Here is a 26,717-nt window from a genome sequence, read left to right as displayed (position 1 = left end):
TTTAAAAGTCCCTTACATCACATTAGGCCAGATTTATCATTTTCAGCTTTTTTTAATCTGTTTTCTATTTTCGCCTTGTGTTAGTCATTGCCTTTTTAATGAAAAATGAAATAAGAAAAAAATCCTTAAAAACAACTTTATTTATTGAAAACTGTAAAAGCGCTCAATGGTGTCCACATATATCATTATTAGTGATGAGCGAACACGCTTGGATAAAGTGTTATCTGAGCATGCTCGTGTGCTGACTCAGTGACTTCGGCGTGCTCGAATAATATGTTCCCGCACCTGCATGTCTCGCGGCTGTTCGACAACCACAACACATGCAGGGATTGCCTAGCAAACAGGAAATCAGTGCATGTGTTGCGGCTGTCGAACAGCTGTGAGACATGCAGCCGCTGAGACTCGAACATATTTTTTAAGCATGCCAAAGTTACTCGGCTAGCACCCGAGCATGCTCAGATAACACCTTATTCGACAATGGTCATTCATTACTATATATATAAGACAATAGGTTTATAAAAGATATAGGGAGTAGACAATTGTGTTCAATAAACAGATATTTATGCACTTACATAGGGTTAAAGATACAAGCTTTTACAGATGACACCTATTATTAATTAGGTTAACCCCTTAACGACCACCAATACACCTTTTCATGGCGGCAATAAAGGGTACTTATGCCTCAGCGCCGCTTTTTAACAACGTTGAGAAATAAGTGTGTAGCGCCCCTTAGAGTGCTTCCGCTGAATCTGGCAACAATAGGAAATTTTTCCTAATTGTTTCATTTTGATCACTGTGATAAACCCTATCACAGTGATCAAAATAAAAAAAATAGTAAATCAAACCCAATTTATCACCCCCTTAGTTAGGTAAAAATAATAAAATTTAAAAAATTTAATTATTTCCATTTTTCCATTAGGGTTAGAGTTGGGCTAAAGTGAGTTGGACTAAACTTAGGGTTTGGGTTGGGCTAAAGTGAGTTGGGTTAAAGTTAGGGTTGGGCTAAAGTTAGGGCTTGGGTTGTGGTTATGGTTAGGATTACGATTAGGGTTGGGATTAGGATTAGGGGTAGATTTGTGATTAGGGTTATGATTAGGGTTGAGCTAAAGATTAGGGGTGTGTTGGGTTATGGTTGGAGTTAGAATTGGGGGGTTCCACTGTTTAGGTACATCAGGGGATCTCCAAACACGACATGGCGCCACCATTGATTCCAGCCAATTTAGCATTCAGAAAGTCAAATGGTGCTCCCTCCCTTTTGAGCCCTGCCATGCATGCCACTACGTCATCAGAGGTCATTCGCGCAATGCATCCCTGGGAACGGAAGTTGCTGGCAGCACCGCTAAGGACCAGAAGGACTACGGGGGGCCGTCAGAGGGTAAATATATCCCGATTTTTTAGTTTTTTTTGTTATTTTTAACATTTTATTTTTAACTATTGATGTTGCATAGGCAACCTGTCAATCTCGTTTCCAAGCAATGCTTCAAATCGCTTGGAAAGCGCGAGCATTCTGCAAGCTAAAAGCACTTGCAAAACTCTTGTGTTGTGCAGGAAAACGCATACGTTTTACCCGCAGTGGGGAGTTGCGGAGATGCTGCTGACAATTCCGTAGCACTTCTGCAACGTGGGCACATAGTCTAAAGATTCCCTACCTGACTGCTAAGGTTGGCATGTTAGTATGTATATAAATGGCGCCCCCACTAAACAAAGACTGTCCCTATAACATCCCTGTATACTCACAAAAATATTAAACTTATCACTCCACTAATATGGTATTAGAATTTTAAATGATGTCTTGGAAATATTAGACTCACCTGATAAGGTAATAGATATACATCTCACTGCTCTGATAGGTTGAAAGGGAGGTCTCTAAAGGATACTGAAAAAACCTTAATAACTGGCCATACATTCATCCAATTAGGACATGGAGCACCAATCCATTTTTGCATGAAAAAGTCCACCCTGCAAAGGCACTATGTCTATGTTGTGGCATGCGTTCCACTCCATCATGCCTGCTTTAAATTGAGGGAGAATGGAAATGACGCCTTCAGTGTGGTGTGTATCCCACCGAACTTCTTTACACCACACTGAGCATGGCGGTGTAAAGATCAAACAGGTGAGTGAGATCAAGCGGCCAATGAGATCAAGCGGTGAGTGAGATCAAACAGGAAGTGATGTCAACAATTAATGACACTGCATCCTAAACATCGCTAACCATGCATACAGCTTGGAGTGCATTACACTGTGCTGCCAATGAGTTCCACCATTTAAAATAGAGGGGCAACGCCATTTTAATTAAGTGTGTGAATCCTACTGAATACCAGTATAGGGAGTAATATGTCAGTACCAGTTATGGAGTGTGCTGACAATAAGGTTCAATCAATAAAATCGTCAGACCATAGCAGAGGCCATCTCATATAATACTATTAATCTCTAATAGGACCTAGTAGAAACTGAGCCCTATTGTTGTTTTCACTGTCAAATTCTTCATTATGGAGCACACGGGTTCATGAATTTCGCGTAACACAAAAAAACCTTTGTATTTTTGTCTTTTACCTTTTTTTGCTGTTCTTTGTGAGACGCTAAACTGTTGCACGCAACTCAAAAAGCCCACAGATGTTAACAGCTCATTTTCATATTAGAAAAATGTGGGTTTCTCTGGAATATGACATCAGATCTCAGGTATCATGCTATTCATCTCCTATGACCATATAGATGGCTTAGAAGGCTTGATCCTACTTATAGCTTCCCTTTAAGGTTGCCATGTGTTTTAGCAGTGCATGTTTGCCGTATGCGCTTGGTACATTAATTGCCCTTACATAAACATCTCCTTGGACCCATAAGCTCAGTGGATGCATACTTTATCCGTAAATCTTTTATTGCTGTAGTGAATAATACAGCAGTCTGCACTATGTCCAAAACGGCATCAACTAAAAAATGTATACTGTACTCTGGATATTGTTTTTTCATGGTGGCCTATGGGTGATGCTGGTGTACGACTATAGAGCGTCATCTGTCAGAGGTAGAACTCATTATTAGGATTATTCTAACCTGAAACTTCATTGACAGTTTTAATATTTACGTTTTAGTCAACACGAAAATGACAATTTACTATTATTAGTAGAAATATACAGGCCGCTTTCTGCTTGTTTGGTTTGTACAGTTATAGATCATCAAAACTATATTACCGTGTTTGTTGCCCATAGCAACCAATCTGAGCGCAGTTTTCATTATCCTTACTGCCAGTTAAGCGGTACTATAAAAAAGCGTGGCTACACAGGGAGGCCGAGGATGGTCGTATTCACACAGAAACAGAAATATGACATGAGGTTTGCTACTCAGTTTCTGGAATTTTCCATTCAAGCAAAAAAGCTATATACAATATAATGATTGGTATGAAAGTATCGTAATCCAGAGTCTGTGACGAAGGCAAGAAATATGTATATTGTGGTAGATGGGCTCACTCAGCTGCACACGGAGGTAGACACGGATACTCTGCGGCTTTAAGAACTTCCTTGGGTTTATTGTAGGCAGCATAAACCAAGGTGTAGAAAGAAAATACAGCCCTCTGGGCAAAACAGGAAAACAAAACAAAATGGTGGCAGAGCAAACACAGTCCTTCTGTGAGCGGGGTTCCTCCCGCTCACGGCTGGCAGAACACACACAGCTCAGGTCCTTTAGTCCTTTCTAGTCCTCTCTCCTGCAGTGCTCCTTCTCCAGGCCGAACATACTGAACACTGAAAGTTCTTTCCTTCAGCCATTTAAGCTTAGACCATGTGACTCCTCCACCACGTGACTGATCACCTCACTGTGACCTCACCCAGGTCCTGTCAGCACACAGTGGTGCTAGCTCTGTAAGGGGAGATATGGGGGGACACTCCCACCCGCTCTATGAATGTCCTCCTAAAAACCAGCCCATAACTTAACCTTTGCAACAATTACTGTGCTGGAGGAAATACATCTCTGGATTTTATATCACTGATGCCATTTGGCGTAGTGAACCATATCTCCCATCTATTACATTGCCAGTGACTCGGCCACAATATGTATATATAGTCAGCCATGCGTTTAGTCACCATGTCACATATCCAAGGGAGGATTCTGTAAAACCCAAAGAAGTAACAAAGAAGTCATTGCACTAATTTTCCAAGCAGACACATACCAGCTGTTATATTTCACCTGATGATGTGGATCATTGAATCCCAGGGACAGAGAAACCTAAAACCGGCCTCAAAACGTCATGGGTGATAGAGGGGTTTTCCGAGTTACCACAGAGGTGGATCAGCAATGAAGCAAAAATGATGGATGAAGTATAGCTGGATCACTGATGAAGCACAGTTGTATTAGCAATGACTGATGAAGCAGAGCGGGATCAGAGATGATTGATAAAGAAGAACTGCATCAGCGGTGACTGGTGAAGCAGAAATGAATGATGAAAAAGAGTTGTATCAATGATGACTAAAGAAGCCGAGATGGATCAGTGGTGACTGGTGAAACAGATGTTGGACAATGATGACTGGTGAAAAGGAGCTGGATCATAACTACTGATGAAGCAGAGGTGGTTCAAAGGTGACTGGTGAAGCAAAGTTGTATCCACGATGACTGGTGAAACAGCTGTATGAGAAATGATTGGTAAAACAGATATAACTGATAAAACAAATATATCAGAGATGATTAGTGAAGCAGAGGTTGGTCAGCAATGACTGGTGAAGCAGAGCGGATTCAGAGACTACTAGTGAAGTAGAGCTGAATTAGAGATGATTGACTAGTGAAGTTGAAGTATAGAGGTGGTTCACAATAGTAAGTAGTGGCAGAACTCTTGAATACGTGACATGGCAAAATGACATCACAGCAGCGTGCCAGAATATGGTAACCCAATATACAGTTGTGCTCAAAAATTTATATACCCCAGCAGAGTTTTTGCTTTCTTGGCTTGTTTCAGAGAATATGAATGATAACACCAAAGCTTTTTCTCCACTCATGGTTAGTGGTTCAGTGAAGCAATTTATTGTCAAACTACTGTATTTTCTCTTTTTAAATCATAATGACAACCCAAAACATCCATATGACCTTGGTCAAAAGTTCACATACCCCATTTCTTAATACAGTGCATTGCCCCGTATAACATCGATGGCAGTCTTTTGTGGTAGTTGTGGATGAGGTTCTTTATTTTCTCAGATGGTAAAGCTGCCCAATCTTCTTTGCAAAAAAAACCCAGTTCCTGTAAATTCCTGGGCTGTCTAGAATGAACTGTGTGCTTGAGATCTCCCCAGAGTGGCTCAATGATATTAAGGTTAGGAGACTGAGATGGCCACTTCAGGACCTTCACTTTGTTCTGCTGTAGCCAATGACAGGTCGACTTGGCCTTGTGTTTTGGATCATAGTCATGTTGGAACATCTAAGTATGTCCTATGTGCAGCTTCCGGGCTGATTGCAAATTTGCCTCCAGTATTTGCTGATAACGTGCTGCATTCATCTTTCCTTCAACTTTGACCAAGTTTCCTGTGCCTTTGTAGCTCACACATCCCCCAAAAAGTTCAATTTTGGACCTATCACTCTAAATGACCTTGTTCCAGAAGTTTTGAGGCTTGTCTCTGTGCTGTTTTGTGTGTTGTATTCGAGATACTTTGTGGCATTTGCGCAGTAATGGCTTTCTTCTGGCGACTCAACCATGCAGCCCATTTTTAAGTGCCTCCTTATTGTGCATTTTGAAACAGCCACACTGCTAATTTTCAGAGTCCAGTATTTCAGCTGATGTTATTTATGGGTTTTTCTTAGCATCCCGAACAATTTTCCTGTCAGTTGTGGACAAAATTTTTGTTGGTCTACCTGACCGTGGTTTTGTTTTTACAGAGCCCCTGATTTTCCATTTGTTAATAAGAGTTTGAATGCTGCTTACTGGCATTATCAATTCCTTGGATATCTTTTTGCATCCCTTTCCTGTTTTATACAGTTCAGCTATCTTTTCTTGTAGATCCATTGACAATTCTTTTGCTTTCCCCATGACTCACAATCCAGAAACATCAGTGGCTGGATGAATCTTAGAATCATAGAATCATAGAATCGTAGAGTTGGAAGGGACCTCCTGGGCCATCTGGTCCAACCCCCTGCTCAAAGCAGGATTCGCTAAATCATCCCAGTCAGATGTCTGTCCAGCCTCTGTTTGAAGACTTCCATTGTAGGAGAACTCACCACTTCTCGTGGCAGCTTGTTCCACTCATTGATCACTCTAACTGTCAAAAAGTTTTTTCTAATATCTAATCTGTGTCTCCTCCCATTCAGTTTCATCCCATTGCTTCTAGTCTTTCCTTGTGCAAATGAGAATAAAGTTGATCCTTCTGCAATGTGACAGCCCTTTAGATATTTGTAGACAGCTATTAAGTCTCCTCTCAGTCTTCTCTTTTGCAAACTAAACAATCCCAAATCCTGCAACCTTTCCTCATAAGACATGGTTTGCAGACCGGTCACCATTCTGGTTGCTCTTTTCTGAACTTGCTCCAGTTTGTTGATGTCTTTTTTAAAATGTGGTGCCCAAAACTGGACACAATATTCCAGATGAGGTTTGACCAAAGAGGAGTAGAGGGAAATAATGACTTCACGTGATGTAGACTGTATGCTTCTGTTAATACATCCTAGAATTGCATTTGCCTTTTTTGCTGCTGCATCACATTGTTGACTCATATTCAGTCTGTGATCTATTAGTATACCCAAGTCTTTTTCACATGTGCTGTTGCTTAGCCCTATTCCTCCCATTCTGTATATGCTTTTTTCATTTTTATTGCCCAGATGTAGTACTTTGCATTTTTCCCTGTTAAAAACCATTCTGTTAGTTGCTGCCCACTTCTCCAGCTTATTTATATCTTTTTGAATCCTCTCTCTTCTCTAGTATTAGCTATCCCTCCTAGCTTTGTGTCATCAGCAAATTTAATCAGTTTACCCTCAATTCCTTCATCTAAATCGTTGATAAAGATGTTGAACAATGCAGGGCCCAGGACAGAGCCCTGTGGTACCCCACTTGAGACATTCTTCCAACTGGATGTGCAGCCATTTACGACCACTCTTTGGGTCCGATCACTAAGCCAGTTATGAATCCACCTAACAGTTGCCTTGTCCATTCCATACTTAGTCATTTTTTCAATAAGGATTGTATGAGATACTTTGTCAAATGCTTTGCTGAAGTCAAGATATACTATATCTACAGCATTTCCTTGATCCACCCAATCAGTGATTCCGTCATAGAAGGAAATTAAGTTAGTCTGACATGACTTATTAGTTTCAAACCCATGCTGACTCTGTTTAATCACTTCATTCTTATCCAGGTACTGACATACATGTTGTTTAATAATTTGTTCAAAGATCTTTCCTGGTATAGAAGTCAGACTCACCGGCCTATAGTTGCCTGGGTCCACCTTCTTCGCCTTTTTGAAGATAGGAAAAACATTTGCTCTTCTCCAGTCTTCTGGGACTTCTCCTGTTCTCCAGGAATTTTCAAAGATTATGGAGAGGGGTTCAAAAATTTCTTCTGCTATCTCCTTCAGTAGATGAAAGATGCAAGAGTCTGTCTGGATCCCAGAAATTCACTCAGCTTTTATGCACGCACACTGATTGCAAACAAACAGGTCACTGGTGATGATGTTACCTTTAGTAGCCATTCAAACCCATTTGTGTCAATTTCTGTGCATGTTATCAGGCCAAAATCACCAGGATATGCAAACTTTTGATCAGGGTCATTTGGATGTTTTGTGTTGTCATTATGATTTAAAAAAAGAAAACACAGTAGTTTGACAATAAATGGCTTCACCGAACCACTAACTATGAGTGGAGAAAAAGTTTTAGTGTTATGATTCATATTCTCTGAAAAAAGGCCAAGAAAGCAAAAATTCTACAGGGGTATGTAAACTTTTGAGCACAACTGTTTATGAGAGAAAACTAAACCAGCTGAGAAGAAGCAAGCAATGCTCAGCGCTGGAATCGGGAAGCATAACTAACATCAGCACAACAATGGTGTGTACTGATATCCCTTTACATGAAGACATACAAAGTATCAGTCATACAACAATTAAGTGAGTGAGTAAAATTGAAGTGTGTGACATTACAATAAGCTACTGGGAATGATCATAAATGGCACTGAGGACCCGTTTTACTACATCATGTCTATGAAGCTTGATTCCATATAACTAGGTATAAATTCCAGAACCATAAAACTGTCATACATGAAAATCACATGAGCTGCTCCAACAGCCACTTGATGATCCAGATCAGCGTTTGGAGCGCAGAATTGGGTGTACAGATTGGAGGTCCAATATTCAATGATGAAAATGTCCCTACCGATGTGTACATGGATGTCTTCCAGCAATTTTCTACAGGGTAAATGATCACGATAGCAAGAAAGTATTGCTAGTTTCAGCATCGTGGGACTACTGGACATATATTGCACATGTCCCTGTGGCAAGTTTAGAATTTAGTCCAGCGCTGCATAACTGCTGTCATAAACCAATACCAGCAACTCCTGAACTAGGTAAGTAGATCATTCTGCGATTATCCATAATACTCTGCAAACCACACAAGGGAAAGTGTTCTATTGCTCACAGACCACCATGTAACTTACATCTGTTTTACTTCTGCTCAGTTACAGTTTTTCCTTTGATTTTAGGTGTCTGGTGGAGAAGGGAGATGTGGCGTTTGTAACGAGTGATGCTCTTTTTCAAAATACAGATGGTAAGAGCAAGTATCTGAATCATGGTAACATTATAGATATACAGTAATGGGTCTATTATGTCTTTCAGTAAATGTTTTCATTTTTGGATAGTTTATCTTTTTTTATTCCCTTAATGACCACCAATGCATCTTTTTATTGACCTGAGACACAAGGGAATAGCATCCACAGACAGGTGACAATCCAGCAGCTGTCGGCTGTACAGTATAGCTGACAACTTGTTGTATCAGCCACGATCAGCATTGGCACCGACCATGTCCGTTTAATCCCATACATGCCGCTGTCGATAGTGACTACAGCATCTAGATGGTTAACAGAGCATGGTGTCTCCCTCTTTATCCCCACTGGAACTCTGAGATCTTGATCGTGTGGTCCTCGTGTTTTCCATGGCAATTCACTCCCAAATAACGGCTTTAGAGTCTGCCGGGTACAGCGACCTGTTCAGAAGTTAGCAACATTTAGGTGGTAGAAATATTTTTTTCTTTCATGTCATGCCATTAAGCAATAATACCTGAAATAAACCTGAAGGGTTAATAAGCTACCTGACAGCAGTTTTGAATATGTCGTTTTTAAAATGGTATCAGTTTTGGAGGTTTTCCAATATATAGGACCCCCAAAGTCACTTCAAATCTAAATAGATCCCTAAAAAAAGAATGTGATAAACTTCCTTGAAAAAAAATGAAAAACTACTGCTACATTTTAAGCTTAAAATTCTAACACAGCAAAGAACATTTTGCAGATGCTGCAGATGTAAAACAGGCATGAGGGAATTGATATATATTAATGTTTTCTGTGTGGTATACAGTGGGGAAAAAAGTATTTAGTCAGCCACCAATTGTGCAAGTTCTCCCACTTAAAAAGATGAGAGAGGCCTGTAATTGACATCATAGGTAGACCACAACTATGAGAGTCAAAATGAGAAAACAAATCCAGAAAATCATCTTGTCTGATTTGGCAAGTTTTTTTTGCAAATTATGGTGGAAGATAAGTATTTGGTCACCTAAAAACATGCAAGATTTCTGGCTCTCACAGACCTGTAACTTCTTCTTTAAGAGGCTCCTCTGTCCTCCACTCATTACCTGTGGTAATAGCACATGTTTGATCTTGTTATCAGTATAAAAGACACCTATACCCAACCTCAAACAGTCACACTCTAAACTCCTCTATGGTAAAGACCAAAGAGCTGTCGAAGGACACCAGAAACAAAATTTTAGCCCTGCACCAGGCTGGGAAGATTGAATCTGTAATAGTCAAGCAGCTTGGTGTGATGAAATCAACTGTGGGAGCTCCACGCAAAATCTCACCCCGTGGGGTCAAAATGATCACAAGAATGATGTGCACAAATCCCAGAACCACACGAGAGGACCTAGTGAATGACCTACATAGAGCTGGGACCACCATAACAAAGGCTACCATCAGTAACACACTACGCCGCCAGGGACTCAGATCCTGCAGTTCCAGACTTGTCCTCCTGTTTAAGCCAGTACATGTCCGGGCCCGTCTGAAGTTTGCTAGAGAGCATTTGAATTATCCAGAAGAGTATTGGGAGAATGTCATATGGTCTGATGAAACCAATGTAGAACTGTTTGGTAGAAACAAACTCGTCGTGTTTGGAGGAGACAGAATGCTGAGTTGCATCCAAAGAACACCATACCTATTGTAAAGCATGGGGTTGGCAACATCATGCTTTGGGGCTGTTTCTCTGCAAAGGAACCAGGACGATTGATCCATGTACATGAAAGAATGAATGGGGCCATGTATCGTGAGATTTTGAGTGCAAACCTCCTTCCACCAAAAATACTTTTTTGCCCACTGTAACTATTTGGTTTAAAGCTTGGATTTTTTTAAATTTCTGTCAAATTTCTGATATTTTTATAAATAAACACAAAACTTACTGACTTAAATTTATCATTATCATAAAATATGATGTGTCACAAAAAAAACAATCTCAAAATCGCTGAAATATGCTGAAACGTTCCAGATTACCACATAAATTGATACTGGTCAGATTTAAAAAATTTGGCCTCATGACTAAGGGGTTAATGTAGGAATTAAATGGCCAGTGTAGTGTCAACAAGCTTTGCATAAAGCAATAGTACAAGCAATCATAAGAAACTTTTTAATATATCTTATCAGGTCATTTGATGTTTTTCTACACTTATGAGCCATTTCTTCCCCTCCGCTCTGCTTCCTGAACTCACCATCCACATTAAAGGGTGCTCAGGGGAGATACAAAAAAAAAATCTAATAAACCAGCCTTCATACACAATAAAGATGACATGAATAGTGCTTTTTGTAAGCTTCTGAGTACCTGTAATTCCGTGTGATACTGGAGCTGCTCCTCATTTTTCCCCTACCCTTATAGGAAGAATAATTTTTTTATTTTATTTTATCTCCCTGGGCTACTCCTTTAAAAAAAGCAGCTCAAATTCTTGTTGATTAAGACTGACTGCTAGCTCCGTGATGTTACATTTCCTATTTTCTTCTATTAAGTTTGGTGGTTAGAGGAGAGATGAGGACCACAGAGCAAAATAAAACACAAAGACACTAAAAGATGAAATTAGTAATATAGCTGATCCTAGAGATGGATTCATAGCCACACAGCTCAGTACTGCTGTATAATCTACTCCATACTGCTGCTATTAAGGAGCATATGCTAAACAGGAAAAGAAGAGGAGAAATACCTCTGTCAATGTACTTTTTTTTTAAGGGAGACAACTTAGCAGATCGATCAATAGGCAGCACCAGAGAGAACTGAAAACTAGAGATCATCGGCTGATGAAAAAACTGGTGAAAAATGCAGGATATATGTCAAATAATGAGCATAGATAGCGTTGACCCTCATGTACACACACACACACACAATAGCTTATAAGGAAAATATACCTGAAATGACAGAAATGAAATGTAAGACTAGGCCTAAATAAACAAACATCTTTCTAATAGTTTAATGATATTGGAGTAAGAAACACTGAAGTTATGGATTCAGGAATGTTGTTTAATACAATGTGAAATAGCAGGTTGTATTCCCAAGATTAACATGATATGGCGATGAGGTATAGTCACAGATTTTCAATGATGTTAAGATCAGGGGACATTCGCCATTGTAAAACCTTCAGCTTGCGGCTTTTGAGATATTGTGGATCTTAAAGTGTTTAAGATCATTATCCATTTGTAGAAGCCAATCTCTTTTCAACCTTTTCTTTTTTTACAGATAGTGTTATGTTTGCATCAAGAATTTGTTGAAATTTCATTGAATCCATTCTTATCTCTACACGTGAAATGTTCCCTGTGTCATTGGCTGCAACACAACCCCAAAGCATGTTTGATCCACCCCCATGCTTAATGGTTGGCAAGACGTTAATTTCCTGAAATTCTGTACCCTTTTTTCTCTACATATACCTTTATTCATTGTGTCCAAAGAGTTTTATTTTAACCTTATGGGTCCATAAGACTTGTTTTCAAAATGCATCAGCTTGTTTCGATGTTCTTTTGCATGCATACTTCTGATGCTGAACTTTATAGAGAGGACAACGGAGAGGTTTTCTTCCAATGACTATTCCAAGAAGGTCATATTTGTGCAAGTGTCTCTGAACATTAGAACAATGTACCACAACTCCAGAGTCTGCTAAATCTTTCTGGAGGTTTTTTGCAGTCAAGCAGGGGTTATGATTTGCCTCTTTAGCAATCCTACAAGCTGCTCTCATTTATATTTTGCATGGTCTTCTAGAACTTATCTTGAACTCCACTGTTTCTGTTAACTGTCATTTCTTAATTACATTTCAAACTGACGAAAGGGAAACTTGAAATCGCTTTATCATAATATATCCTTCTCCTGTTTTATTGGCTCCCACCATTTGGATTTTCAGAGTGCAAGGCAGCTGCTTAGAAGAAGCCGTGGCTGCTGTTTTTTGGCACAAGATAAGAGGTTTTTTATAAAGCTGGTAAATTTGCATCACCTGGCCTTTCACAACGATGATAGTGAACAAGCCATAACTCTAACAGGCTAATAAAGGTCTGAAACTTTGATCAAAGTTATCTGAGCACACAAATCTCCAAGGGTGCCCAAAGTTTTGCCCTGGCCCATTTTTTTCTGTAATTTTTAAAATGTAAAAAAATGACAATTTTTTTTTGCCTAAAATACAAAGGAAATGTGTCATCTTTAACTATAGACCTTTTAGAGATCATTTTGTTTGCTTAACTATTCATAATAACAGAAATTGTTATTAGGGGTTCCCAAACTTTTACATGTCAATGTATATACAAAATCTGGCATCCATCATACAACAGTTTTCATGAAAATAAAAACAGTAAAGGAACCTCAGTTTTTTTATACTGGTCCCCTGAAGTAACACATTAATAGCTAAAGTGCATAGGGTAAATCATATTGGAAAAGAATGTTAGAGAAGGCAGACTTACATCAATGCAGTGCTCAATGGATGTGCGGCACATTTGACAAAGCCTTACTAATGTGTGTGATTCTCTCTGATTATTACTGGATAATGTATACAATTTGCGTTATTTGTCCTTCAGGAAAAAATCCGGCACCTTGGGCAAAGGATTTAAACTCTACAGATTTTGAGTTGTTATGTCTTGATGGATCTCGTGCCCCTGTCGGCGACTACAAAAAATGTAAACTTTTTGCAGACTACAATCAAATTATGGTTTCCAGACCGGAGAGTGTCAGTGATGTTGTAAGAATTATACTTAATCAGCAAGTAAGTGTCTAAATATGACTTTAAAAGTTTCTGACCCAATAAGGGGGATTTCACATTGCCTTTTTTTGCCCACGTTCTAAGTATCTGCCTCCAGTAGGCGTATAAACCAGTAAATGATGCACGTCAGAGCACACATTGACTGTTGGCACCATTATATTCTATGGCACAATTGGAGCATATGCCCAAATCCAGTTTTGAGGGGGGTTCGGACACAAGCCCAGATGGGACCACTGAAAGTCGGTAGCAAAGCAATGTGAAAGGAGCCTAAGGCAGAAATTAAATTCATCATAGTAAGAAGTTATGTATTTTGTGTGTTGTTCTTCACATTACAGAGTTTTATATAATAATGATCATAACACGCATTGTACAGTAGTATTATATTATAATTAGGGATGTTAGAATCTTTTGAAATTTAAATTGGCCAGACTAGGCAAATTTTTCCAAAAACCTTTTTATCAACACAGCCTTAGTAATGTCAAAGTGACCTCACCATACAAATAGATGGTGACCCAGTAAAAACCAAAAGCCTATTTAATAACACATTGCACTGACAGATATTTCATGTTTTATAAAATTAAAAAAGTCCAAAATGTATCCTTCTTGTCATGTGTGAACATGCAGACTGTTCTGTGCAGAACTCAAACTGTCAGTGTCGCTGTTAGGCCTCTTTCACACTTCAGTTATTTGCATCAGTTAAAATCCGCCAAAAAGGCAGACAAGCGGATCCGTTCTCAACTGATGCGAACGGATGGCACAGGATCCGTTTTTAGACGAATCCTGAAGATGAGGAAATTTAAAGGAACCGCTGGCCAGGAAAGAGAGAGAGAGAGAGAGAGAAAGAATTTGGGGTTAATTCAGTGTCTGGAGGATCCGCCGGGCAAAAAAACGTTGCAAGCTCCGTTTGGAAACCTTTGAGGATGTTGACGGACAATAACATTGTGGCGGATCCTCACAAAAACAGATGCAACGGACGGCAATCAGTCAGGATCCGCCAATAATGAAAGTCAATGGGGAAAAAAACTGATCCGCAAAGAAAAATGGCGGATTCGTTTTTTTTCAAAATTGGCGGATCTTGACTGATTGTCAAAAACGGAAGTGTGAAAGAGGCCTTAGAGGTAACATCATGGTGCTGTGACTGGGATGAGTGTGGCATATATTTTATAATGCTCTCCGCTACCTTCCCACTAATACTTTTGTTGGAGGTTAAAAAAAGTCCGATTGTGGCCCTTGTTAGCTTGTACTACCGCTCTGACATCTGGTGCCAATTGTGCTGTTGATGCTTTGGCTGCTGCTAGCTACTAAATTCTTAGCTGTGGTATTTTTTTTTTAAACAGTACAGCCTCTATTTCCATTGTCTCTTTTTCTTTTACCATACATTTTGTGCAACACTGTAACTAACTTGACAAAATTTACAACTTCAAATAATCAACCTTTCCAAAAAAAGATGAATCAAGAAATTCTAGATAGGTACAGTAGTTACAGAAAGTAAACTTTGGCAACAAGTCACAGAATAGGTATGGCATGTATGGTTGTCAAATTGAACTACTTACATTGGTGTGCAAAAACAGACAATCACAGGTAAATGCCTGCATTTTTTTCAACTGAACTCAACCCCCTTCCTAAAAATGACAAATAAGATATGCTAGGTAGGTACACTACTAACAACAGCACTTGAGCTAGGCTTATTTTTTAAGGAACACATGTACTTGTTGGTGGCACCATTTGGGGGTATATAGTGGACAAACCTTCATTTTTAATAAATCTTTATTGGGAAAAATAAAAAAAACAGCAATTTTGTTGTTTTTTAAATTTGACTATTGAAAGCTAGACACATAAAGCACTATCTTTATTATATGGATCAGTACAATTTTAATCTAAGATTTATAATTTTTTTCTTAGTGGAGCTGTATAATTGCTTATTTTTGGCATGCTAAATGAAAATTTCTCTGGTATAATTTCCTTGTACATACTGACTGACAAAATCATTTGTATGGTTCAATACCTGTTGGAATCTGTCTCATGTAGTCATATTAACTCACACTATCAGGACCTCCCTTTTGTTTTTGTTGGGTTTTCTAATTTACTTTTTTTAGTTTGATCATCACATAGTTTTCTTTTTCTTATGTTTATATTTTTTTACATTTTTAAGAATGTATACAGTTGAAACTGGAAGTTTACATACACTATATAAAAAGACATATATGCATGTTTTTCTCAAATCAGAATAAACCTTTCCCGTTTTAGGTCAATTAGGATTACCATAATTATTAATATTTGCTAAATGCCAGAATAATGAGAGAGAGAGAGAATGTTTTAAGGCATTTTTATTACATACTGCAAACTCAAAAATTTACATACACTTAGATTACTATGCCTTTAAACAATTCTGGACTGCTCATATGATGATGTCATGTATTTGGAAGCTTCTGATGTTTTTTTTGGAAACATTTGAGTAAATTAGAGACACACCTGTGGATGTATTTTAATGCACACCTGAAACACACTGCTTCTTTGTGTAACATCTTGGAAAAGTCTAATTAAATCGTCCAAGATATCAGGACGAGAAACGTGGACTTGCACAAGTCTGGCTCATCCTTGGATACAGCTTCAAGATACCTGAAGGTGCCTTGTTCATCTGTACCAACAATTATACGCAAATGCAAACAAGATGGGAATGTCCAGCCATCATACGGCTCAGGAAGGAGACAAGTTCTGTGTCCTAGAGATGAACGTGCTTTGTTCTGACATGTGCATATCAACCCTAGGACAAAAGCAAAAGACCTTGTGAAGATGATGGCAGAATCTGGTGAGTTTGTGTCAATATCCACAGTGAAATTAGTACTGTATCAACATGGGCTAAAAGACTACTCTGCAAGGAAGAAGCCACTACTTCAAAAGAAACATAAAAAAGCCAGATTAATGCACACAGAAAGAAAGACCTTAAGTTTTGGAGACATGTCCTGTGGTCTGATTAAACTTAAATTGAACCTTTTTGGCATAATAGTAACATAGTAACATAGTTATTAAGGTTGAAGGAAGACTTTAAGTCCATCTAGTTCAACCCATATCCTATCCTAACCTGCCCTAACATGTTGATCCAGATGATTACATTTGGAGGAAAAAGGGAGAAGCTTGGACACCTAAGAACATGATCCCAACTGTGAAACATGGGGGTGGCAGACTGGCGGCATCATGTTGTGGGGTTGTTTTGCTGCAGGAGGGACTGGTGCACTTCACAAAATAGATTGCATCACCAGATTAGAAGATTATGTGACAATACCGAAGCAACATCTCAAGACATCAGTCAGGAAGTTAAAGCTTGGGCGGAAATGGGTCTTTCAAATGGACAATGAACCGAAGCATACTGCCAAAATGGTAACAAAGTGGCTTAAGGATAACAAAGTCAATGTTTTGGAGTGGCCATCACAAAGCCCTGATCTCAATCCTATTGAAAATTTATGGGCAAAGCCGAAAAGGTCGGCGTGAGCAAATCGACCTACAAACCTGGATCAGTTACGCCATTTGTCAGGAGGAATGGGTCCAAATTCCGACCAACTATTGTGAGAAGCTTGTGGAAGGATATCCCAAACGTTTGACCCAAGTCATTCAGTTTAAGGGCAATGGTACCAAATACTAATGAAATGTATGTAAACTTTTGACTTTCCAGTAAGTAATAAAAATTCCTTAAAACATTCTCTCTCTCATTATTCTGGCATTTGGCAAATATTAATAATTATGGTAATCCTAATTGACCTGAGACGAGAAAGGTTTATTCTGATTTCATGTCAGATATTGAGAAAACATGCATATGTATCTTTTTATATGGTGCATCTAAACTTCTGGCTTCAACTGTATGTAGGGTTGCAAATTCTGGCTCACAAATAAACCTCAGTTTGTGACAACAATTTAGAAAAGCCATCAAATGATGAGGAGCGGACCGGCAATGGAAACTGGGGCAGACGACAATCAGTGAGTATATTAATACACCTACACTACACTACATATGCTGTAGATTCACACAGGTTTAGCCCATAAAAATATGAATGGGAGATCTTCTTTATTGTTTTTCATTTATAGGCCTGGTGTTTTTGTTTAATTTATTCACAGTGATTTTTCCTATTATGTAGGTCCAGGATCTTAGTGTGAATCATCCTATTTGGGCAGGGCCCACATTGACTATTTTATCTTTCAATGCTGGAATGTAATCCTAATATTTGCTTCCATTTAGTCTCTCTATGGACAGACAGGATCCCAGAAGGACATATTTAATTTGTTTTCGTCAAGTCACGGCAAAAACCTCCTCTTCAGGGATGGCACACAGTGCTTGGTTGAGTTTGACCGGATGCTGGATAGAGACATTGTGGATGATTTTTTTGGCAAACCCTTTCATAAAATTGTATTCCAAGATAACAAATGCTTACCCAAATCAGGTATGTTTTCTAATTTTTTGGTTTATTTCCCATTATATACAAACATTATAAGGTCTAAACTATCGTGTATGAGACATGATGAATTTACACTTCCCAATAAAGACGTCACCACTTTCCAGCATAGTGAGTAAAAATTGGAAACAGCTGAAGACCTCACTGGGCTGGTTACATATAATTTGGTCATTGTTGGACTCACACTAAGCAGATATCTATGACATATCCAATAGATTCTGCAAGGACAATGGGGAGGACAATTAGTAAGATCTATTAAAATAAATCAGCAGCCCTGGAAAGTTACATAAGGGGCTATGTCTTTTATACTTCTACTACATTTGACTGGTTTTATATCATACCAGCTGAAGAGCCCGGCACTGCCCGGGCATAATAACTAACTACGGTTAGTTATAACAAATTATGGTTATATCTATATATATAAAGCTGAGAGTATAGCCCCGCCCACTCCGCATAGCCACATTCACTATAATATCCCACATCATCCCGTCAGCCAGAGCTACCGGACTACTACCCCTAATATCCCACATCGTCCCGTCAGCCAGAGCCACCGGACTACTAATTTCCCACATCATCCCGTCACAGCCGCCGGACTGCTACCCTTAATATCCCACATCATCCCGTCAGCCAGAGCCACCGGACTACTCCCCCTAATATCCCACATCATCTCGTCAGCCAGAGCCACCGGACTACTACCCCTAATATCCCACATCATCCCATCAGCCTGGGGTCAGAACCAGAGCGCTGAGTGGAATAGCCCTAACTTTCATACTGGGGATCCCTTTAAGAGAGGCCTGGCGTCAGAACCAGAGCACTAAGTGGATTTACCCTAGCTTCCATACCAGGGATCCCTTTAAGAGAGGCCTGGCATCAGAACCAAAGCGCTGGATGGATTTGCCCTGACTTGCATACCAATGATCCCTTTAAGAGAGGCCTGGGGTCAGAATCAGAGCCCTGAGAGATTTGCCCTAACTTCCATACCGGAGATCCCTTTAAGAGAGGCCTGGGGTCAGTACCAAAGTGCAGAGTGGATTTGCCCTCACTTCTGCACCGGGCATCCCTTTAAGAGGGGCCTGGGGTCAGAAACAGAGTGCTTAGTGGAACAGTCCTAACTTCCATACCGGGGATCCCTTTAAGAGAGGCCTGGGGTCAAACCAAAGCGCTGGATGGATTTGCCCTAACTTCCATACCTGAGATCCCGAGGGAAGATGTGCCTATGGGATGAAGGATGTGTGATGGGTATATGGGCAGGGAGGGGGCATTCATTTCTGTCATGTGCTCTCTGCTCCTTTCTGGGGGGGCAGACAATGGCTGGGAGCTTATGTTCCCGGGGATGCTAGATTTCTCCCACCCAGTCAGTGTCTGCTGAGGTGTTGTCGTGGAGTGAGAAAACTGTTGCTTATAGCAACCAATCGCAGCTCAGCTTCTTTTAAACAACTCTGCTGAAATGAAAGATGCTTTGTGATTGGTTGGTGACACACACACATTCAATTTTATATATATAGAGATAATCAGTTTTCCTCTTGTTTTTATCTACAGCTTTGGCCACTGCCTGCTTATTCCATCACTGATGAGAAGACTTAAAAATGGACACCTGGTCATCAATCCTGCAACATTCTTCTTCATTTATTTGTTTCTATTGCTACATTTTACTAATTTCAGCATTTCTAATAAAAAGCTTCAATTTACTGAACATGTTTTCTTTTATTCATCAGAGGATGAACAGATAAACCATGGGGTTTTGCTGCAAAACAATATTTCAATATTTTAAATCCATTCCATCGGTTTGCTGGAAAAAAATGATGGAGGAATTTATCAAGAGCCTTATACCACATTCATTCAATAAGAAGAATAGAATATTATTAGCATACCCTTTTTGCTGCTGTTTTCTTGGTGTTAGTAGAGGAGGCAGGATCACATATTCCAATTTCTGCTGTACAAACAGATAAAGATGCGCCAAATTAATTAAGAGTCCTGTGCATCCTTATTCAGTTGTGGCCAAAAGCATTGACACCCCTGCAATTCTGTCAGATAATACTCAGTTTCTTCCTGAAAATGATTGCAAACACAAATTCTTTGGTATTATTATCTTCATTTAATTTGTCGTAAATGAAAAAACACAAAAAGAATTGTCCTAAAGCCAAATTGGATATAATTCCACACCAAACATAAAAAAAGAGGGTGGACAAAAGTATTGGCACTGTTCGAGAAAACATGTGATGCTTCTCTAATTTGTGTAATTAACTGCACCTGTAACTTACCTGTGGCACCTAACAGTTGTTGGCAATAACTAAATCACACTTGCAGCCAGTTGACATGGATTAACGTTGACTCAACCTCTGTCCTGTGTCCTTGTGTGTACCACATTGAGCATGGAGAAAAGAAAGAAGACCAAAGAACCATCTGAGGACTTGAGAAACCAAATTGTGAGGAAGCATGAGCAATCTCAAGGCTACAAGTTCATCTCCAAAGACCTGAATGTTCCTGTGTCTACTGTGCGCAGTGTCATCAAGAAGTTTAAAGCCCATGGCACCGTGGCTAACCTCCCTAGATGTGGACGGAAAAGAAAAATTGACAAGAGATTTCAACGCAAGATTGTGCGGATGTTGGATAAAGAACCTCGACTAACATCGAAACAATTTCAAGCTGCCCTGTAGTCCGAGGGTACAACAGTGTCAACCCGTACTATCCGTCGGCGTCTGAATGAAAAGGGACTGTATGGTAGGAGACCCAGAAAGACCCCACTTCTTACCCCGAGACATAAAAAAGCCAGGCTGGAGTTTGCCAAAACTTACCTGAAAAAGCCTAAAACGTTTTGGAAGAATGTTCTCTGGTCAGATGAGACAAAAGTAGAGCTTTTTGGGCAAAGGCATCAACATAGAGTTTACAGGAGAAAAAAAGAGGCATTCAAAGAAAAGAACACAGTCCCTACAGTCAAACATGGCGGAGGTTTCCTGATGTTTTGGGGTTGCTTTGCTGCCTCTGGCACTGGACTGCTTGACCGTGTGCATGGCATTATGAAGTCTGAAGACTACCAACAAATTTTGCAGCATAATGTAGGGACCAGTGTGAGAAAGCTGGGTCTCCCTCAGAGGTCATGAGTCTTCCAGCAGGACAATGACCCAAAACACACTTCAAAAAGCACTAGAAAATGGTTTGAGAGAAAGCACTGGAGACTTCTATGGTGGCCAACAATGAGTCCAGACCTGAATCCCATAGAACACCTGTGGAGAGATCTAAAAATGGCAGTTTGGAGAAGGCACCCTTCAAATATCAGGGACCTGGAGCAGTTTGCCAAAGAAGAATGGTCTAAAATTCCAGCAGAGCATTGTAAGAAACTCATTGATGGTTACCGGAAGCGGATGGTCGCAGTTATTTTGACTAAAGGTTGTGCAACCAAGTATTAGGTTGAGCGTGCCAATACTTTTGTCTGGCCCATTTTTGGAGTTTTGTGTGAAATGATCAATGTTTTGCTTTTTGCTTCATTCTCTTTTGTATTTTTAATTTAAGAATTTGTGATTGCAATCATTTTCAGGAAGAAACTGAGTATTATCTGACAGAATTGCAGGGGTGTCAATACTTTTGGCCACAACTGTAGATGTATTACTGCATCCTCCAGGGTTATTATGTTTGAAAAATTGTATATGAAAATACAGTTTTTATTATTGCCCTGCAATGTGTATAAATTCTGGGCAGGTGAAGGGGTGAATATTTTGCATTTACATACACTTGACTTGCCGGCACATATGTAAATGTGAAATAAATATTCACCCCTTCCGACCGGTATCACTGATGGGTGCGCACAGCAATCCTCGGACTGGCCGTCTGCTATGCTGACCTGAGCGTGACAACATGTATTTCTATGCAGCTGTCACTATCAGGTAAGAAAAGCGGACAGTCCGTCCAAGGATTGCGATACCATCCTTAGGCCTGCGGTAGTCTGACTGAATCAATGATGCCAGTACAGAGGGGTGGGTGGGATTATGGGTGGGGGAAGGGGTGAATATTCAGTTTCCATTTTCATATGATTGACTTTCCGGCATGAGACAATAAAATTATCCAGGGCTTACAGCAACACAACAGGGCCCCGGACAGAAATAAAATTACACATCGTGAAAGGGTTGCCCAAGCCCTATTTCAGGATACTATTAGTATACTATACAAAAGTGACTTGACAGAATTCCTTTAACAACATTGGCAAGCTCCTGAGGTTCCCCTACATCCACTATGATTAGGGTGTGCCCCTGTAGTTATAATGAAGGTTATCTAGGTTAGGGGTCTGCTCAGATGTGTTTTGCCCCACCTCCGGTGTCAAACCTCTAGCTCTGCCTCTATACCCATTTATTTAATTGCACCTGTGATTGAAGGCATAAGTGTCACCGGGGCCGTATTTGGCGTTCATGCTGCCATAGGCACCCTAAGTGGTCATGCCCCCTACTAGTAACAATTTTTTCCTGCTGCTGTCATCCTAGTACCTTCTGCTATTTCTCTTCCGCTCTTTTCCAATGAGGAGGTCCTTGCTTCCTACACAACAAACAACCCTTTGAAAGGTCACGTTTTTATTCAAGTTTATCACTAACAGATCATTGAGACACAAATGCAAAATGGAAGAAAACTGGATTCCCATAGACTTCAATGGCCGAGTCTGATCAGCACAACATCAGATGAGAATAACACCTTCTCTGAGTCACAAGGATCTCACTCTCAGATCCATGAGTTTAACAGATGTGTGAGTACATCCATTCTATACTGTGGGATAGAGTGCTGCCGAAGGGAAAAATAACTGGACAGCACTCAGACATGTCACCCAGATGTGTGAACGTAGCCTAAGACTAAGATCCCACAATGAGTATTTGGTGCTTTTTGATCTTGCAGATTTTCTGCACCAATTAGATATACTAGGTTATTTTTTACATGTGTTTTTATGACAATTTTTTCTGTCCTCTGTCTCTTCTTGGTTTGTCATGCTTCAAATAAAACTACTTTTTTTTTGATAAATCCTGTTATTAGGCTTTGATATAACTTCATTAAAAGTAATTTGTGGATTACATGCACCTTTGTTATATTTGCACTGCAGAAAAGCAGAAATGCACTAAAACACACATACACACATTATATATATATTATATATATATATATATATATATATACACAGTACAGACCAAAAAGACCAAAAGTTTGGACACACCTTCTCATTCAAAGAGTTTTCATTATTTTCATGACTATGAAAATTGTAGATTCACTCTGAAGGCATCAAAACTATGAATTAACACATGTGGAATTATATAATTAACAAAAAAGTGTGAAACAACTGAAAATATGTCTTATATTCTAGGTTCTTCAAAGTAGCCACTTTTTGCTTTGATTACTGCTTTGCACACTCTTGGCAGGAGCTCATCAAGAGAATGCCAAGAGTGTGCAAAGCAGTAATCAAAGCAAAAGGTGGCTACTTTGAAGAACCTAGAATATAAGACATATTTTCAGTTGTTTCACACTTTTTTGTTAATTATATTATTCCACATGTGTTAATTCTTAGTTTTGATGCCTTCACAGTGAATCTACAATTTTCATAGTCATATATATATATATATATACAGTTACGTTCAAAGGTTTACATACTCCGGCAGAGTTTTTGCTTTCTTGACTTTTTTTCAGAGAATATGAATGATAACACCAAAACTTTTTCTCCACTCATGGTTAGTGGTTGGGTGAAGCCATTTATTGTCAAACTACTGTGTTTTCTCTTTTTAAATCATAATAACAACCAAAAACATCCAAATGACCCCGATCAAAAGTTCACATACCCTGGTGATTTTGGCCTGATAACATGCACAGAGTTGACACAAATGGGTTTGAATAGCTACTAAAGGTAACATCCTCACCTGCATCAAATCCTGAGCAAATCCTGAGCCATTCCTGACTGTGGGAACATACCCATAGAAGTGTGCAGCTCAAGCCGCAGGAGCCTATGACTGTTCACTGCATCCACTCTCTGCTATTTGTGCTCCTGTTGACTGAGATGCGCACTTTGAAGACATCTATTGAGCAATTGGTGGGGGTCTCTGAACCTGGATTCGCACTAATCTGGTCAGAATTAATGAGCCAAAAAACGTGCAAAAAAAACCTCCCAAAAGTTTAGCTACTCTGTAAAGTGGAAAAAATATAGAAGAGAAAACCTGTGGCACTGTTACCATGCCCAAATCCAGGTGTCACGCTCGCACCTTGGCTGATTGGCGCGAGCTGAGGGGTTGTGGCCCCACTGTGCCACAAACCAGACTACCCTGGAAGGGGCGTGACTACGGCAGCTTCCTTGGTCTCCACTGGAGCCTCTGATGATGAGGTCAGGCTTGTGCGGCAGGTAGCTGCCGGGTGCCACTCCAGGGTGGTGTCTGGCTGTGGCTGCTGATCCCACTCGGGAACAGAACACCTGGACAGGTGCGAGTGAAAAGCAGGTTGAGACACAGGGCAAGCGGGCACGGCTTGGAGACACAGGGCAAGCGGGCACGGCTTGGAGACACAGGACAGGCGTGCACGGCTTGGAGACACAGGACAGGCAGGCACGGCTTGGAGACATAGGAGAGTGCTGGAACAGGTTAGGAACTGAGCCGCAGGAGTGCGACGTAGGCGTAGCTTGCAAGAGTGCGGCATAGGCGAAGCTTGCAAGAGTGCGGCGAAGGCGAAGCTTGCAAGAGTGCGGCGAAGGCGGAGCTTGCAAGAGTGCGGCATAGGCGGAGCTTGCAAGAGTGCGGCGTAGGCGGAGCTTGCAAGAGTGCAAAGTAAGACAGGGAAGACTGTTATGAATGGGAAACAGAGGAGGAAAAAAGACAACAAGCTAAGTCTCAGAAAACCAGAGAAGTTGGTAACTATGCAGATTGCAGATCCCTGATCTTAACCGCACAACTAGCAGCAGTCGTGGAGCATTCCTACGTTGGTCCTAGACGCCTCAACATAACCGGAGAACTACATAAGCCTAAAGCAGGAAAAGAGGAAAACTAACTGCCCCAGAGCAGACCCCAAAGGAAAGACAGCCCCCCACATGTATTGACGGTGAAACAAGATGAAAATACAAACAAAGGCAGGAAAAATAGGCTGAGCAAACGATGGGGCCCGGTAAGACACTGTCTGCAATCTGCCAAAAAAATCCTACAAAAATATTGTCCAACACTTCTGATAGCAAAATTAACCCTGAAGTCACTAGACTTCTAAACCTATATCAGCACTCTGAAATATTCTGAGACAGAGAAAAAAGAGGCCAATCTAATAAGGGACAAAAAAAGCAGATTGGCAAATAATGATTAATAGGAGTGGAATTTCAGCATAGCCCCAGCAGGGGCAGGCTGATTACACAAAAAACTGAATTGACCAACAAGCGCAAGTGTGAACAATAGCAAAAAACAAACTTAACTTGAGAAGACTGGAAGAGAGCTGAAGTCCAGGACCTAAGAAGCAGACTGAATCACCAGCACCCGGATAGGGCGTTGGCTGTCTTATATCCAGTCTGATACTCCAGAGATCCAATCGTTATCTTCCTCATCAGGTGGCAGATCACTACCACTTAAACCAACCGCACTACCTCCTGTCACCACCAGAGGTCGAACGGAAGGGGAACTCTCAACTGGTGGAGCAGAAAATGAGTTCATGACAGTACCCCCCCTTCAGGAGGGGTCACCGAACCCTCATCCATGCCACCAGGCCGATCAGGATGGTCCCGGTGATGAATATCAGAGGCAGAGACCCAAGAATTATCCTCCTGGCGATAACCCTTCCATTTGACCAAATACTGGAGTCTCCATCTAACCAAACGAGAATCCAATATTTTCTCTACCTCATATTCCACATTGCCTTTAACCAATACAGGATCAGGAAGTGCCGCCACAGGAACTACTGGCTCAACAAACCTCTTCAACAGTGACTTGTGAAATACGTTATGGATTTTGAACTTAACTGGAAGAGCCAATCGAAAAGAAACAGGATTAAGAATCTCCAAAATCTTATAAGGTCCAATAAATTTTGGCTTAAATTTTGGAGATGCAACCTTCATAGGAATATTCTTAGACAACAGCCAGACCATATCACCCACTTTAAACCGGGGACCAATGGTCCTACGCCGGTTGGAAAAACGCTGGGCCTTTTCCTGAGAGAGTGACAACTTATCCACCACTTGGTCCCATATCTGCTGCATTCTCACAACCACAGTGTCCACACCTGGGCAGGACGAAGATTCCACTTGCCCTGAAGAGAATCGAGGATGAAACCCAAAATTACAGAAAAAGGGTGACATCAGAGTGGCAGAACTAGCTCTATTGTTCAGCGCAAATTCAGCCAAGGGCAAAAATAAGACCCAATCATCTTGATCAGCAGATATAAAACATCTTGAATAAGACTCCAGGGTCTGGTTTGTTCTCTCAGTCTGCCCGTTGGTCTGGGGATGAAACGCGGAGGAGAAGGATAACTGAATTCCCAGATTGGAACAAAAGGCTTTCCAGAATCTGGAAACAAACTGGACCCCTCTATCGGACACAATGTTCTCAGGAATCCCGTGTAACCGAACCACCTGTTGTAAAAATAAGGGCACCAACTCAGCGGAAGATTGCAACTTTGTGAGTGGTACAAGATGGACCATCTTCGAAAATCTATCACAAATCACCCAGATAACAGTCATTCTCTGAGAGACAGGAAGATCAGAAATAAAATCCATTGAGATATGGGTCCATGGCCTCTTGGGCACCGGCAGGGGCACCAGCAACCCACTAGAATGAGAACAGGGTTTAGACCGAGAACAAGTCCCACAGGACTGTACAAAATTCCTGACATCACGAGATAAGGCAGGCCACCAAAACGACC

At 40.5% G+C, this 26,717-nt stretch overlaps 1 protein-coding gene across 1 annotated transcript in view; it reads left to right on the top strand.

Moving 5' to 3' along the window:
- LOC141091144 (saxiphilin-like) overlaps positions 1–19,566 on the top strand; it is a 191,017-nt gene extending 171,451 nt beyond the window's left edge. Inside the window, exons 17-20 of the mRNA XM_073576541.1 lie at positions 8,651–8,715; positions 13,247–13,431; positions 17,660–17,861; positions 19,413–19,566. Coding sequence (XP_073432642.1) covers positions 8,651–8,715; positions 13,247–13,431; positions 17,660–17,861; positions 19,413–19,444 — 484 coding nt within the window. The 3' untranslated portion in view covers positions 19,445–19,566. The remainder of the gene's footprint in view (positions 1–8,650; positions 8,716–13,246; positions 13,432–17,659; positions 17,862–19,412) is intronic.
- The last annotated feature ends 7,151 nt before the right edge of the window (positions 19,567–26,717 follow it).

This window comes from Dendrobates tinctorius, unplaced genomic scaffold (assembly GCF_039654945.1).
Source record: "Dendrobates tinctorius isolate UK_male_01 unplaced genomic scaffold, ASM3965494v1 ptg000049l, whole genome shotgun sequence".
Lineage (NCBI taxonomy): Eukaryota > Metazoa > Chordata > Amphibia > Anura > Dendrobatidae > Dendrobates > Dendrobates tinctorius.
Note: the sequence above shows the minus strand (reverse complement) of the source record. Positions and strands in the feature narration are given on the sequence as shown.